The sequence below is a fragment of the Pan troglodytes genome, chromosome X (genome assembly GCF_028858775.2).
Source record: "Pan troglodytes isolate AG18354 chromosome X, NHGRI_mPanTro3-v2.0_pri, whole genome shotgun sequence".
Taxonomy (NCBI): Eukaryota; Metazoa; Chordata; class Mammalia; order Primates; family Hominidae; genus Pan; species Pan troglodytes.
Genome location: NC_072421.2, coordinates 147,249,894 through 147,263,092, shown reverse-complemented (window position 1 = coordinate 147,263,092; position 13,199 = coordinate 147,249,894). Strand labels below are relative to the sequence as shown.

The window sequence follows — 13,199 nt, the reverse complement described above, 5'->3', positions numbered from 1 at the left end:
CAAGGTGGGGTGGAGCGGGATTCACAAGTTAATAGAAATGGAGTTATCACCAGAATTACAGTACACAATTAGTAGAGGCAGAAGTTTTCTCTCTTAAAGCAGAGGGAAATATTCCAAAATCTAAAAAAATCAGAACCAATTTGTCAACTAAAGCCTGTGGCTACAAATATAATTACCAGAAACAATGGACTTGAAAACAGACTATTTAAAAAAGAAATTAGTGGATTCAAACATTAACAAATGCTAAGATAATGACGACACAGGATTCATATATATATTAGATAACATGTACAGGTAATTTTTATCCTAAAGGATTTTCAGACTATAAATAAAAAGTAAATTGGTGGGGGGGGGTGGTAAATGCTGTAAGCTAACTTCATTATCCTCTGTAAAACAGTTTCCTTATTTAATAAAAAAAGAGAGTAGTGGAACTAAAGAAAAGAGAAGTACCAAAATGTTTTAAATGTTGGAAAAGGGATTATTTTATGTGGTTTTTGACATAATTTAAAGGAAACTTAAAATTTTATGTCTATTACATGAAAAATAGAAAACAAGATAAACTTACAAAAGGACCCACAAAATATAATTCATGATTCAAATACTAGGGTTAGAAAAGTATACATGAGCTGAATGTTCTCTTATTAATTTCCTATTGCTGCCATTCAAAACTGCCACAAACCTAGTGGTTTAAAAAGCATAAACCTAGTGGTTTAAAAAGCATAACCCTTACAATTCTGGAGGTCAGAGTCCAATATGGGTCTCGCTGGGCTAAACTTGAGGTGTCAGCAGGACTATGCTACTGAAGGCTCTAGGAGAGAATGTTTCTTTGCCTTTTCTAGCTCTAGAGGCTGCCACATTCCTTAGCTCATGGCCCCTTCCTCCATCTTCAAAGTCAACAATGGAGAATGCAGTTCTTCTCATACTGAATCACTCTGACCTCCTTTTCTGTCTCCCTCTTCTCTATTTAAGGGCCCTGTAATTACATTGGGCTCAGCCAGAGAATCCAGAATAATCTATTTTAAGGTCAGCTGATGAGCAAACTTAATTCCATCTGCTACCTTAATTCCCCTTTGCCATGTAACAGAACATATTCCCTGGTTCCACGGATTAGGATGTGGACATACTTGGGGGGTCATTATTCTGCCTACCACAGCTCTGTAAAAAGAAAGGTTGCTTCCTAGATTAAGAAAGTAAATCTGTTACATTCAAGAGTTACGCTTGGAACCAAAGTCAAAAGTCGAACCAACTATCAGAAATCAGATGACAGAGGTTTAGCACGCCTGGATGAAGACAAGAGCAACAATTTACTATCTTTAAAATTAGATAAATTAGATTTCAAAGCCGAAAGTATTAAAATGCTAAAAGGACTAATAAGGAAAACCTAAATAACAAAAACCTAACATGACCATGGAATATGGAAATAATTTTACAATTTTTCTTTTTTAAGGATACACAGAAATATTTTAATTGTGGGCTTCCTCATGCTACTCTTAAATCATGACAGATAAAACAGACGAAGTTCCTAAGGAAAATACGGAAATGAACACAAGAGTAGATTTAAAAAACAGCAAGGTTATATGAAGAGAATTAAGTAGCAGAACGAGAAGATTTAAAAAACAGCAAGCTTATATGAAGATAATTACGTAGCAGAACAAGAAAACATACTTGCTTTACATATATATAGTTTTTCCAGGGAGAAAAAAAGGATCATGGGGCAGCAATACACAATAAACACACATCTAATTTACAATTGTTAAAAATATTTGAGTGCCTGAAATGTGTGAGATACATAAAAAGGAGCAACAATGCGTTCGCTCAAGATGCTCAGACTAATAGGAACAGAGGGAGATGATGTATCAACAAGTAACTACATATGGTAAACTAGGGGACTTGGAAGATTAATTTCCCTGAGAGAGATGGGAAGAGAAGTGGAATCTGGGCAACAAGTTGGGAATAAGGAATTCCAGACAAAGGGAATAAGATGTTTTCCAATTTTTTAAAATTATTTTTATTTATTATGGATACAAAACAGTTGTGCCTATTTATGGGGTACATGTGATACTGTGATGCAAGCATACAATGTGTAATGATCAAATCAGAGTAACTGGGATATCCATCACCTCAAGCACTGATCACTTACTTGTGTTAGGCACATTTTAATTCCACTCTTTTAGTTATTTGCAAATATACATTATTAACTATATTTGCCCTCTTGTGCTACCAAACACTAGATTTATTATTTCTATCTAACTGGATTATTGTACCCATTGCTCATCCCCTCTTTATCCTCCCCTCTCCAATTCCAGCAGACTGGAACACACAGAATACTTTCTATAAATCGTGGTGGGTAGGGTGCTGCAGAGACAGGAGAAAGGGTACTGGGGGGAATAAGCCAGAAGTTGGCTGTGGTAACATGGTAGGGGAATGTGAATATCAAGGTAAAGTCCTTGGAATTTATTAATAGGTAATATGGGGCCACTGCAGATTTTCTCAACAAGAGTGACAGAAGATGCATATGCGTGTGTAAGGTAGATTGTAATCAGTAGAGACCAGAGGTAGACATTTTATACAATTCATAAAAAAACTGACAAAAAATGGATCATTTTCAATACTGATTTGTTAAGCAGTTTAGTAGAGTTACTAAAATACAATTGAAACATAAAAATACCTGGGCAGCTGCCAAAACAAAACTCAAGAGAAAATGTGTTCATTTAAAATGTTTAAGTAAAAGTAGAAAACAAAGAAAAAAAAAAAGAGGCAAAAGAAAACTAGTAAACTGAGTTTCTAAGAAATTTGGGGAAAAAGCCAAAACATGAAAATAATAAAACTAAAAGTAGAAATATAGATATAAAAATGAAACTGATCAGTAATCCCAACAGCTAGCTTTTTAAAAAAATTAAACTACAAAGTTGATCAAGTAAAACAAAGTAATACAATCAGAAAGTTCAAAAGATGTAATTCATACACACTCCTAGTTGGGGAAAGAAAGAATAGTATCCTAACTATATCAATATATTTGCAAGCAAAGTCTAAAAGGTGACTGCATAGCCAAAAGGAAATATCAAGCCTGATTTGCAAAAGAATACACAATAATATGCAATAATACAGTGATAAGAAAATGTATTTACAAAAATAACTTATGGTCATAGCCTAAACTACTTTGAGTTACTTTTCAAGAAACATTCAGACCAGATTCCAAGTATAAAAATAGACTGCTTAATTCTCCACAAACCTGGGAGAAATGGGGGGTTCTGGTTTAAAATTAATCACTACTTCTTAAAATTCACTTTTCCAGTTACACCTTTAGAATGGATTTATTCCACTCTCATTTGAATCTGTAGTGTTAGTATACGATGAATCACTAAGTAGTGCTACCTGGGCCAAAGCTAGTATCCTCTCTGAAATTTATATGGAGCTTTCTGCTCAGGCTCAAATTCCCTCTCTCCACTTTGCAGGGCTGGGAGAATAGGGAGGGAGAAAAGGAAGAAGGGAGGGAGAGAGAGAATATACTTAGCAAAGGAATGATGACTCTGAATGTAAAAGTTCTAGTATCTGTTTTCTGCATATCATAAGAATGCAGCTGGACTCTTTTTAGACCTATCAGTTTTTTTTCCAGTGGAAGCTGCTGGCTTCACTGGAGCACATACATGCGCATTAACACATGCCTGCATGCACGTACACACGCACAGGCACATACACACACACAAACTTTGGATGGCACATCCCAGTCTAAAGCTTGACAGAATGGCTCCAAATGACAACCTGACATACTCACAAACTATCAAGGGAATTGCCCCTCTTACACCTTATTAACCAAATTTAAAGTCTTTTAGTGGAGACTTTAGCTGGTTTTATTAAGATAAAAAATGTTTAAGAGCATTTAACCAGTAGATACAAAAAAGCACAAAAGCCAAATAAAAGCAGAGCCCAGGCCAGTAGGAAGATCTGCATTTAAGTTCCTCAACTGCCATTCATCAGCGGTGTGGTCTTGGGTGAGTTATTTTCCCCCAGGTCTGTCTCCTCATCTGATTCCTCATATACTGATTCATTAAGACAAGGGTATGTGAAAGCACTGTGTAAATGATACATTTTACCCATTCTAGCTTTAGCAGTATTACGAAAGACAAAAGTTCTGCCACATTGTAGGTAATAATCTCATTTAGCAATCATTGTTGTCACTATTAGGTTGGAGCTGACAAAGTATGAGTCTCCACTTATAAAGCATCTATCTCCAGAGTTCGAGGCTTTTGTCTTAAATTCCAGTCATCTTGTACAGGCATGACATATCAGGCAAAATGATTAGAAAACTCAAGCTCCATATTAAAAAGCTTAACTTCTGGAGTCCTAGGAAACTATCTAAAACTCCTTCAATCCACGGTCTCTCCTGTACAACAAAGACTTCCCAGTGGTAGATGTCTATTTGTACCCAACATCCACTCATTCAGCACGTAATTCAGCACCTCCAAATCCTGGCCCTCAAAGAACACAGCTAAGAACAATGTGTGTGTAATTATCAAGTAATAGGAATGATATTTTTAAAACTGGAAATTATACATTCAAATGAGATTTCTCTCCTTTAACCAGTCCCCTTGGGAGGCAATGCAGTAATTCCAATGGTACTTCATTACTCAAATCATCTTTGAAGCTTTCTTCTTGGAAGCACCTTGAGAACCTGCAGTCTGATCTTCTGACTATCCCAAATGGTGCTAAATTTTCACTGAGGGTGGATTCAAATTTTGGAAATGGCAAACAGTCAGTCAGAGCCAAGGTTAGTGAATAAGATGTGTGATCAAACTAGGTGGAACTATTTTGGTTGAAAATGATAGATGATCATAAAGCAATGAGATGGATCTTCTTATGTGATATGTAAACTGACTTTAAAGGGAATTCCAGATGAGTAACAAGGAGTATGAACAATGGAATAGGTTTATACATTCTCTTTCCCCAAGTAACCTCTTTGAATAACAACACTCATTTGGATGTATAAGCGCCACTAACAGGTTTGTTTTGTTTAATCACTTACAATTTGTAAATAGAGGGTTCCTTAGCATACTGGATCTACAATGTCATGGAGGAAAGGAGTTGTCACTTAACTAGAACTATGGCATGGCACGCAGGAAAGAGCACAGGCTTCATGAGACTGACGTGGATTCGAATGTTGACTTAGATTCTTCCTGCCTATGCAACTTCAGGGAAGTCACAAGCTGTCAAGACTTTAAAATAAGGCTGATACCTAATTTTGCAGGGTTGTTGTAAAGATCATGGATAATGGATGCAAAGCCCCTACATTGGGCCTGGCATGTGGTGGGTACTCAAGAAGTCACAGCTATTATTAACAGCAACATCAGTAAAATCAAGACCATTTTCTGACTGTAGGTGGCTTGAGAGGACAGAACAACAGATAAGCAGTCACTTGAGTGGTAAGTAGTTCATTGACAGTACTGACAGTACACTCGTGCATTAGATACTGCTTTCTTAAAAACAATAACCTGTAAAAACTATTTGCAGTAACTATGTATTTTTAATTCATACGACACATGTCATCTGCAGTGCTCATACCACATGGACCTCTTCACTACCTGAACATACCAGGCACTATCATGACCCCATGCCTTTGTGTACTTTGTCCCTTCTGAGATACTGAAAGGGGCCAGCCCCTCCACACCTGTGGGTATTTCTCATCAGGTGGGACGAGACTGAGAAAAGAAATAAGACACAGAGACAAAGTATAGAGAAAGAACAGTGGGCCCAGGGGACCGGCACTCAGCATACGGAGGACCCGCACCAGCGCTAGCCTCTGAGTTACCTCAGTATTTACTGATCATTATTTTTCCTATCTTAGCGAGGGGAGCGTAGCAGGGCAACAGGTGGGGAGAAGGTCAGCAGGGAAACGTAAGCAAAGGAATCTGTATCATGAATAAGTTCAAGGAAAGGTACTGTGCCTGGATGTGCACGCAGGCTAGATTTATGTTTCTCTTTACCCAAACAACTCAGTGTAGCAAAGAGTAACAGAGCAGTATTGCTGCCAGCATACTTCGCCTCCAGCCACAGGGTGGTTTTCTCCTATCTCAGAATAGGACGAATGGGAATGGTCAGCTTTACACAGAGACATTCCATTCCCAGGGATGAGCAGGAGACAGAAGCCCTCCTCTTATCTCAACTGCAAAGAGGCCCCCCTCTTTCACTACTCCTCCTCAGCACAGACGCTTTACGGGTGTTGGGCTGGGGGGTGGTAAGGTCTTTCCTTTCCCACGAGGCCATATCTCAGGCTGTCTCAAGTGGGGGAAACCTTGGACAATACCCAGGCTTTCTTGGGCAGAGGTCCCTGCGGCCTTCCGCAGTGCACTGTGTCCCTGGTTAATCGAGAATGGAGAATGGCGATGACTTTTACCAAGCATACTGCCTGCAAACATATTGTTAACAAGGTACATCCTGCACAGCCCTAAATCCATTAAACCTTGATTCATTACAGCACAGGTTTCTGTGAGCACAGGGTTGGGGCTAAAGTTACAGGTTAACAGCATCTCAAAGCAGAAACAATTTTTCTTAGTACAGATCAAAATGGAGTTTCTTACGTCTTCCTTTTCTACATAGACACAGTAACAATCTGATCTCTCTCTCTCTCTTCCTCACAAGGTACCCTTCCTACTCTCTGGTCTGATGACAACCCTACAATTCTAGCTCAAAAGTCTGGCTCAAAAGACTAGCTCAATTCAAAATCTAGCTCAAAAGTCATTTCCACTATAGACTCTTCCCTGCCTGCTCGAGACAGGATTAGTGGCTCTGCCATTTGTACTTCCAAGACATTTGGTTTCTTTCACTGTAATGCCTCATATTCTATTGAATTCTTATTTCCCTTTCATTTCTGCTTCTTCCACTAGGCTTACGCATTGAGAGGAGGACTATATTCCTTTATTTTTGTACTTAGAGCACCTAGTACATCACTTGGCACGAGATAGGAATCTAGGAGATGTTTGAGGAATCAATGTTATAATATACTTTGCAAATAACTGTTAGAGGCCAGGTAGCTGACTTTAGTGAACTATATTACCAGCAATCGCATTCCTTTTTCCTGACTTCAAACAAGAGACAAGATAACTTATATGGACTCCAGAATGTCTTTTGAAGATGGAGCATACAGAAGTCTCCAAACACTACTGATCTCATCAGTACCCCATGCCCACAAGTTGGAACCCCCAGAGCAACACTTCTCAGCCTTTGTTCCAGTCTAGCACACCTGAGGGATACACCACACTCCCATCAGGAGCTCACAACAGATGACTAAGAAGGCCCAGCAGAGTTTTCACAGCCTTCCAGTGCCACATGGCTACCAGGGTGGAAGGGCCTTCTCTGAACCAGCAACTCCCCCAAAGTAGCAGAAAATTTCAAGGCTCCATGGTGAGTGCCGGGAGCCCACCTAATGCTACCTACTACCAGATCCCTACCACCTACAATGCCTCAGAATCAGTTTGCCTATTCTAAGAACAGGGCTCTTTCACTGTTAGGAAGCCTCAGGCATTCAAGGAAGGACTTGTTTGTGGGTCCAGTACATCTGTTTCGGCATGTCTTAACCTGCATAACTAAAAAGCAATTATGAAAAGAAGTTCATGATCAACCAGTTCAGTGCCAGATGGAAATAGGTAGAGTGGGTCAGCTGGCAGCCCTGTACATCTGAGTGTTGACACTTGTGAATCATTCTCTGTCACTACAGTTTCCAGAGCCTTGCCAACGCAGCAGTGGGTTCAGACTTACCAAGATCCAAAAGGCTGGAAAGGGGATCTGGAGCCATGACCCATGCCTTGGGACCTACCACACCATGACAGTGACTATTTCTATGACAAAGACATGCTCTTCAAAGTAAATATAGCCATATTCTGCCTTAGTGCCATGTTCTCTCCCATCTCTCCAAAGCAATGGCTGCACTCTGAAGGTGGGAAGAGTGTGAGAAGAAAGAGAACCAGGCCACAGACCACCGGGAAAGCAGTGATTGAAAGCAGCAGCTCTAGATTTATCTTATAGGCTCTGGAGAGTTATTCACTTATTTACTCCACAAATATTTATTGAGCCAGGTACTATTCCAAGTATGCAGGCTACGATACTGACACAGTCACGGCCTTGACCCCATGGAGCTTAAAGTTTAGTGGGGGAGGCAGGTATTAATCAAATAAGCATCCAGACAGACACAAGGGTACAAATATGCACTATGATGGAGGAGTAGTAAATACTACAGGAACTGTAGAAACAGGGAGCAGTAAATCTGGTCAGGGAAGTCAGGAATGCTTCCCTTAGCAAGTGCCAAGTGAGGATAAATAGGAGTTCACTAGGTCTGGAGGAGAGGAAAAGAGAGGGAAACATTCCTGGTAAAGAGAACAGTGTGTGACAAGGTCCTGGGGTAGGAGGGAGATGTTGAATTGGTTCAAAAATAGAGGCAGGGAGCAAAGCAGTAGCATCAAGGTTTGAGTCCCCAGCATAAGGTAACTTCCTGTGTACACCCCTCAGTTTTCTTTCTCCTATAGAGAAGGCCTTCCTCAGCATGGAAGGAAACTAAAGCACACTGTCAAAAACTAGGAGTGCTCAGGAGACGTGAAACACTACCAGCTAAAAAAACAAATCTGATTTACCAATAATACCTGGCCAATGTCCTCTTGAAATATCTGTAAAATTAAGGAACTCACTACCTCTGGCAACAATGAATCAGGAAAATGGCACAGTATAAAAGACCTTTAAACTTTTCAGGTAGAAATACATTTTAATCCAGGTAGAATTAAGAGATTGATAAATATGTTGATAAGTACTATAAATCTGCTTAGATACCAGGTATTTCCTTGTAATTTCATATACTAATTTTTTTGGGGGGAAAAGGGCTAAAGGAAAAAATGGTTAAAGGTAATATCAGTGCAGCACTATTTTGCTTTGGCAACTCTGTTAGCCTGTTTGATCACTTGAGGCAGTTTCTTGAGGCTTCTGAATTCTCTGTCACCTTGCAAACAAGTCACTGTAGCTTTCTATTTGTAAGGCACTTCGTAATCAATCTTTAATTGGCCTCCCTACCCCACTGAGAGATTATACTCATTCTACAGATAAAACAATAGATAAGTGAGTTGCCCAAGGGCACAAAACAATTCAGTTTTTACTTAACTTTCTTATCACCATCTCCAAATAGAAGACATACATGGCTTGTCCAGCCACAGCACCAACCCTACTACCCTGCAGACCAATCTTAACCCCCTGATGCAGCAGAGGAAGGGACTGCAGTTAGTTCTGTTACCTCCTCAATGCCTTCGAAGCCAACAATGATAATGTCTGCACTGTGTTAGAGACACTGGCACTCCTGACCAGAACATGAACTCAAAGCGGAATAAGAGCACATACAAAGTCACAATGACTCACAAGTTAAAATTTCACCATCCCTAGGGAGACTGCACCCTCAACATACAAATACTCCCGTAAAACTTCCTTTCATCCTCAACAAGCAGCCAAGGCATAGGTCCCCAGAGTTGGCCCCCGCAGTACAGCACTGCACAGTACTGTAAGGCATCTTAAGTGTACAAGCCCTTCTTCACCCCATGCTGAGACCGCCAGCATCTAAAGCACCTAGCATAGGTTACAGCACACAAATATTTACTGAGCACGTCTTCCCAACTGGCAAATAAGGGAAACGGATACTCCTTTCAGAGAGTAGTGCATTTAAGAGATCAGTTAGGCCAACTCCTCATTTTACAGAAGGGCCAAAGAAGGGCAGAGAATCACCCAGTTACATATGGCCTCGTCTCCAATCCAAGTCTTTGGGCTCAGTTTAGTTCCACAAACATTTTATATGTGCCTACTATGTGCCAGATACGGTGGGTGGGAGGCGCTGGGGACACTGAGATGAGCAGGAGATGGTCTCAGCTTCAGGGAGCTCACAGCCTGGGGTAAAGAACAGTTACAAAACAGTCGGGCAAGTGCAAGGACAGGCGCTTGAGTGCTTAGCCAGTGTTTTCTCCACACTGTCCACTGGGTGTTCCCCATCTGGAAAAGAAGGACAGCAATATCTACTTCCTGCAAATAAACTTGTAGTGAAGACTGATGAGAAAATGAGTATGGAAAATGATCAGGCTCACCCAGAAATGCATTATATAAGGTATTGCCATACCCCGACACTGACTCCAAGGATTCAACAGTGTTTCAGGTATCCGTTCAACAAAGAAGCAAACAAGAGAGGGATGGGCATAAACCCAAGGAAAACCCCAAGGACTGCGAGGAACTGGAGGAAACAGCTGGGGTGGGGGTAGGGGTGTTGGGTCGAGTGAGACGGCCCTGACGCGGAGAATGGAGGGCCCGCAGCGGCGCAGAAGAGGATGGAACCGAGACGAAGAAGTTGGGACACCAATGAGGGACAGCAAGCAGAAAAGAATGGGGTTCCCTTGGGGCAGGACGGGGCTCGCGGCCGGGCCCTTCCGGCCGTGGCCGGGCAGGGGCTGAAAGCACCGGGCACGGGAGGGGGAAGCGGGCGGGCGCCGAGGCCGACTGTTTTGCCTGGGGACCGCTTGCACCCGCAGGGAGGCTCGGGCAGGCGCCCGGGTCCTCGGGCTGCAGCATCTCGCCCGCCGAGCCTCCCCGGAGCCGAACACCAGCCCGCGCCCGAGCCCGCAGCGCGGACTCCCGGGGGCGCCAACGACGCTGCCTTACCTCGGGTTGAAGTCCTGGAAGAGGCCCCTCAGGTTCATGGCGGAGAACTTCACCGCGGCGTCCTCCTCCTCCTCCCCCGCACCCCGTGCTGCACAGCCTGCGCCTTACAGCGGGTTCATGGCGCCAGCGCCAGCCGCGTCCACGCTGCTGCTCCCGCTACTGCTGCCGTCCCCGCTGCCGTCGCCGTCGCCGCCGCCGCCGCCGCCGCCGCCGCCCGGAGAAACCTGAGCCACCGCCCCCTGCCCCTCCTTCCGGGCTTCCGTACGAGGGCCGCGCATGCGTCCGGAGCCCCGCCCAGAGCGCTCCTCGCTGAGAGGTCCCCATCCTTCTGTCCGCACGCGACCGGCGGAGGAGATGGCAGGGGGATGGAGGCTGGGAGTGAGCAGGGCCCCGAGGAAGGGGATGCTGACGGGCTGAAGGCCTGCAGGGAGGGAGCGCGCCGCCCGGGAGTCTGGCGGGCAGATCTTGGCAGACACCTGTCACCTTGGCCCGCGCTACCTTCTGTAGATTTTCCCCAGTGACGACTGAGCCCTGGGAGTAGTGACAATGAGTGAGACGTTGCATTTTTGGCGATGTCATCCCAGGCTTCACCTGTCATATCTGTCAACGACTCCAAAGTTTGGGTCCCAACTTCCCTTCCAATTCCCAAGCCAGCGTGTCCAGATATGCTGGCTATTCCCAACTCAAGTTACCTAGCACCAAAGTCACTTCCCGTCCCAACCGCCTTCCCCTCCTGGGTTCCCTTTTTCCCTTAGCAGCAGGCCTATTCGTACGCAGGGGGGTATTCAAGCAGGAGACGTGGAAATCATCCTCATTTTTCTAACCCAGTTCAGAGCCTCCTTGGATCCTGTCTAAACTTTGTGGTCACTTCACACCTGACCTCTGCCTCCACTCCAGGCTGCCCTACTTACAAGTACCAGGTTCATCTTCCTTGGGCAAGTCAACATCTTTGAGTCTCAGTTTTTCTCCTCCGCAGAATGGAAATGATAAAAACCTCTTTTCTAAGCGTGTTAGGAAGATTCAGTGAGATCGTGTGCATAACACACTGCCTGGTACATGCTAGGTGTACAAAGAATGCTGTTGCTATCTGGTACTCTTTCAGGTGTCAACCTCCTCAAGGATTTTGTTTGCTTTTGGAATCCAAGAGCAGGACAAGCTCATAGCAGGTGACCTAGTTTACCATCTTCACTTTGGGCAGATTTAAGTTTTCATGAGCACAACAATGCCTTAAACATTAGTCTAGTATCATTATGGATAATAGTCATCCTTTGTTGCAATAGCAGAGTTTCACAAATGACAATTTTATACTGTTTAGCCCCAAGGGCAGCTTGAGAGAATCACAATTGCGATAGTCATACTTAGTCTTGATGTATCACCTTTCTTCTGAGAACGTAAAAACATGTCATAAGTGGTAATTAAGCTTCCCAACACCCACTGGGAAATGGATATTATTATATGAGCTGATTTTAAGGTTGAGTAACCCAAATCAAGTTTTCATCTGCTGAAGCACCAGGACCCTGTCCCAGACTTTTTCACCCATCTTCCTTTCCCATCCTCTGGGTAAAGTCCAATGTGTAGCCCAGAGGAGGTTCTCAATGAACACTCAAATACAGACGAGGAATTAAGGCACAGAGAAGCTTGTATAACAGGCCCTGAGCGAGCCAGCAAGTAAGGGTGAAGGAGCACAGATGAAACTCAGGGTCTAGCTGAACCTGCAGCCCATACTGTTAGAAAGAGGTGCTTGCCAGTGGTCAGATTGGACAGCACCATCTTCATTACCAGTGACCGTGCCCCAAGCAGGCATGAGAAGATGGTCTGCCAGTTCAGACACTTGAATAACAGGCATCATTGCCCTTTCAAGAGCTTCATAGATAGAGACCAGGCAGGCTCCTCAGAGTCCAGAATCTTGAGGGCAGACGCTACTTTAATGAGATCCCAGGGAGTCTGGGAGCTGAACCACTGCTCTGCAGGCCCACAAGTTCAATTTTAGCAGTTCTTCCAGAGTTGACCAGGCCCTGGAAGCTATCTAGCAAAGGCAACAGGGCACTGATGCACAAATTACTTGTCAGTGTGTTCTTTTGCTCTGACAAGGTAAATTGCCAAGAGGAACATATGAACCTGTCTGTGAGGAAATACAGGAAGAACTGGACTTTCCCAAGGCTTCACATCCCCAGTCTTCAAGAGGTGGATTACCTGGACTGATTCTGGAAGCCCAACCCTGTATGCTACTGGTGCTCTCATGGGGAAAAAAAAGCCAGAAACCAGATGTCCATCTGGTCCTCTCTCCAGCAAGTGCAAAAGACCCTACTGACAACCTGCTGCTCACTTCAGAGCCCTCACTCAGTGTCCCACCCTAGATGGAGGTCCAAAGCCTCAATGACCTGTGTAGACAGACCCACAAGTGATCCTGACATTAAAGAAAGACCCTGGGTCATATGCAGGCACCAGGAGTGTTGGGAAGCTTAATTACCACTTATTAAATGTTTCTACATTCTCAGAAGAAAGGTGATACATCAAGGCTAAGTATG

General features: G+C 43.4%; 1 protein-coding gene across 3 annotated transcripts in view; it reads right to left on the bottom strand.

Annotated features, from left to right (window-relative positions):
* TMEM185A (transmembrane protein 185A) overlaps positions 1-10,947 on the bottom strand; it is a 35,424-nt gene extending 24,477 nt beyond the window's left edge. Inside the window, exon 1 of one of the 3 annotated variants that reach the window (XM_016944375.3) lies at positions 10,672-10,947. In XM_016944375.3, the coding sequence (XP_016799864.1) occupies positions 10,672-10,709 (38 nt within the window). In that variant the 5' untranslated portion in view covers positions 10,710-10,947. The remainder of the gene's footprint in view (positions 1-10,671) is intronic. The other 2 variants (XM_009439759.5, XM_016944376.3) reach the window with 2 other exon arrangements.
* Positions 10,948-13,199: the final 2,252 nt, after the last annotated feature.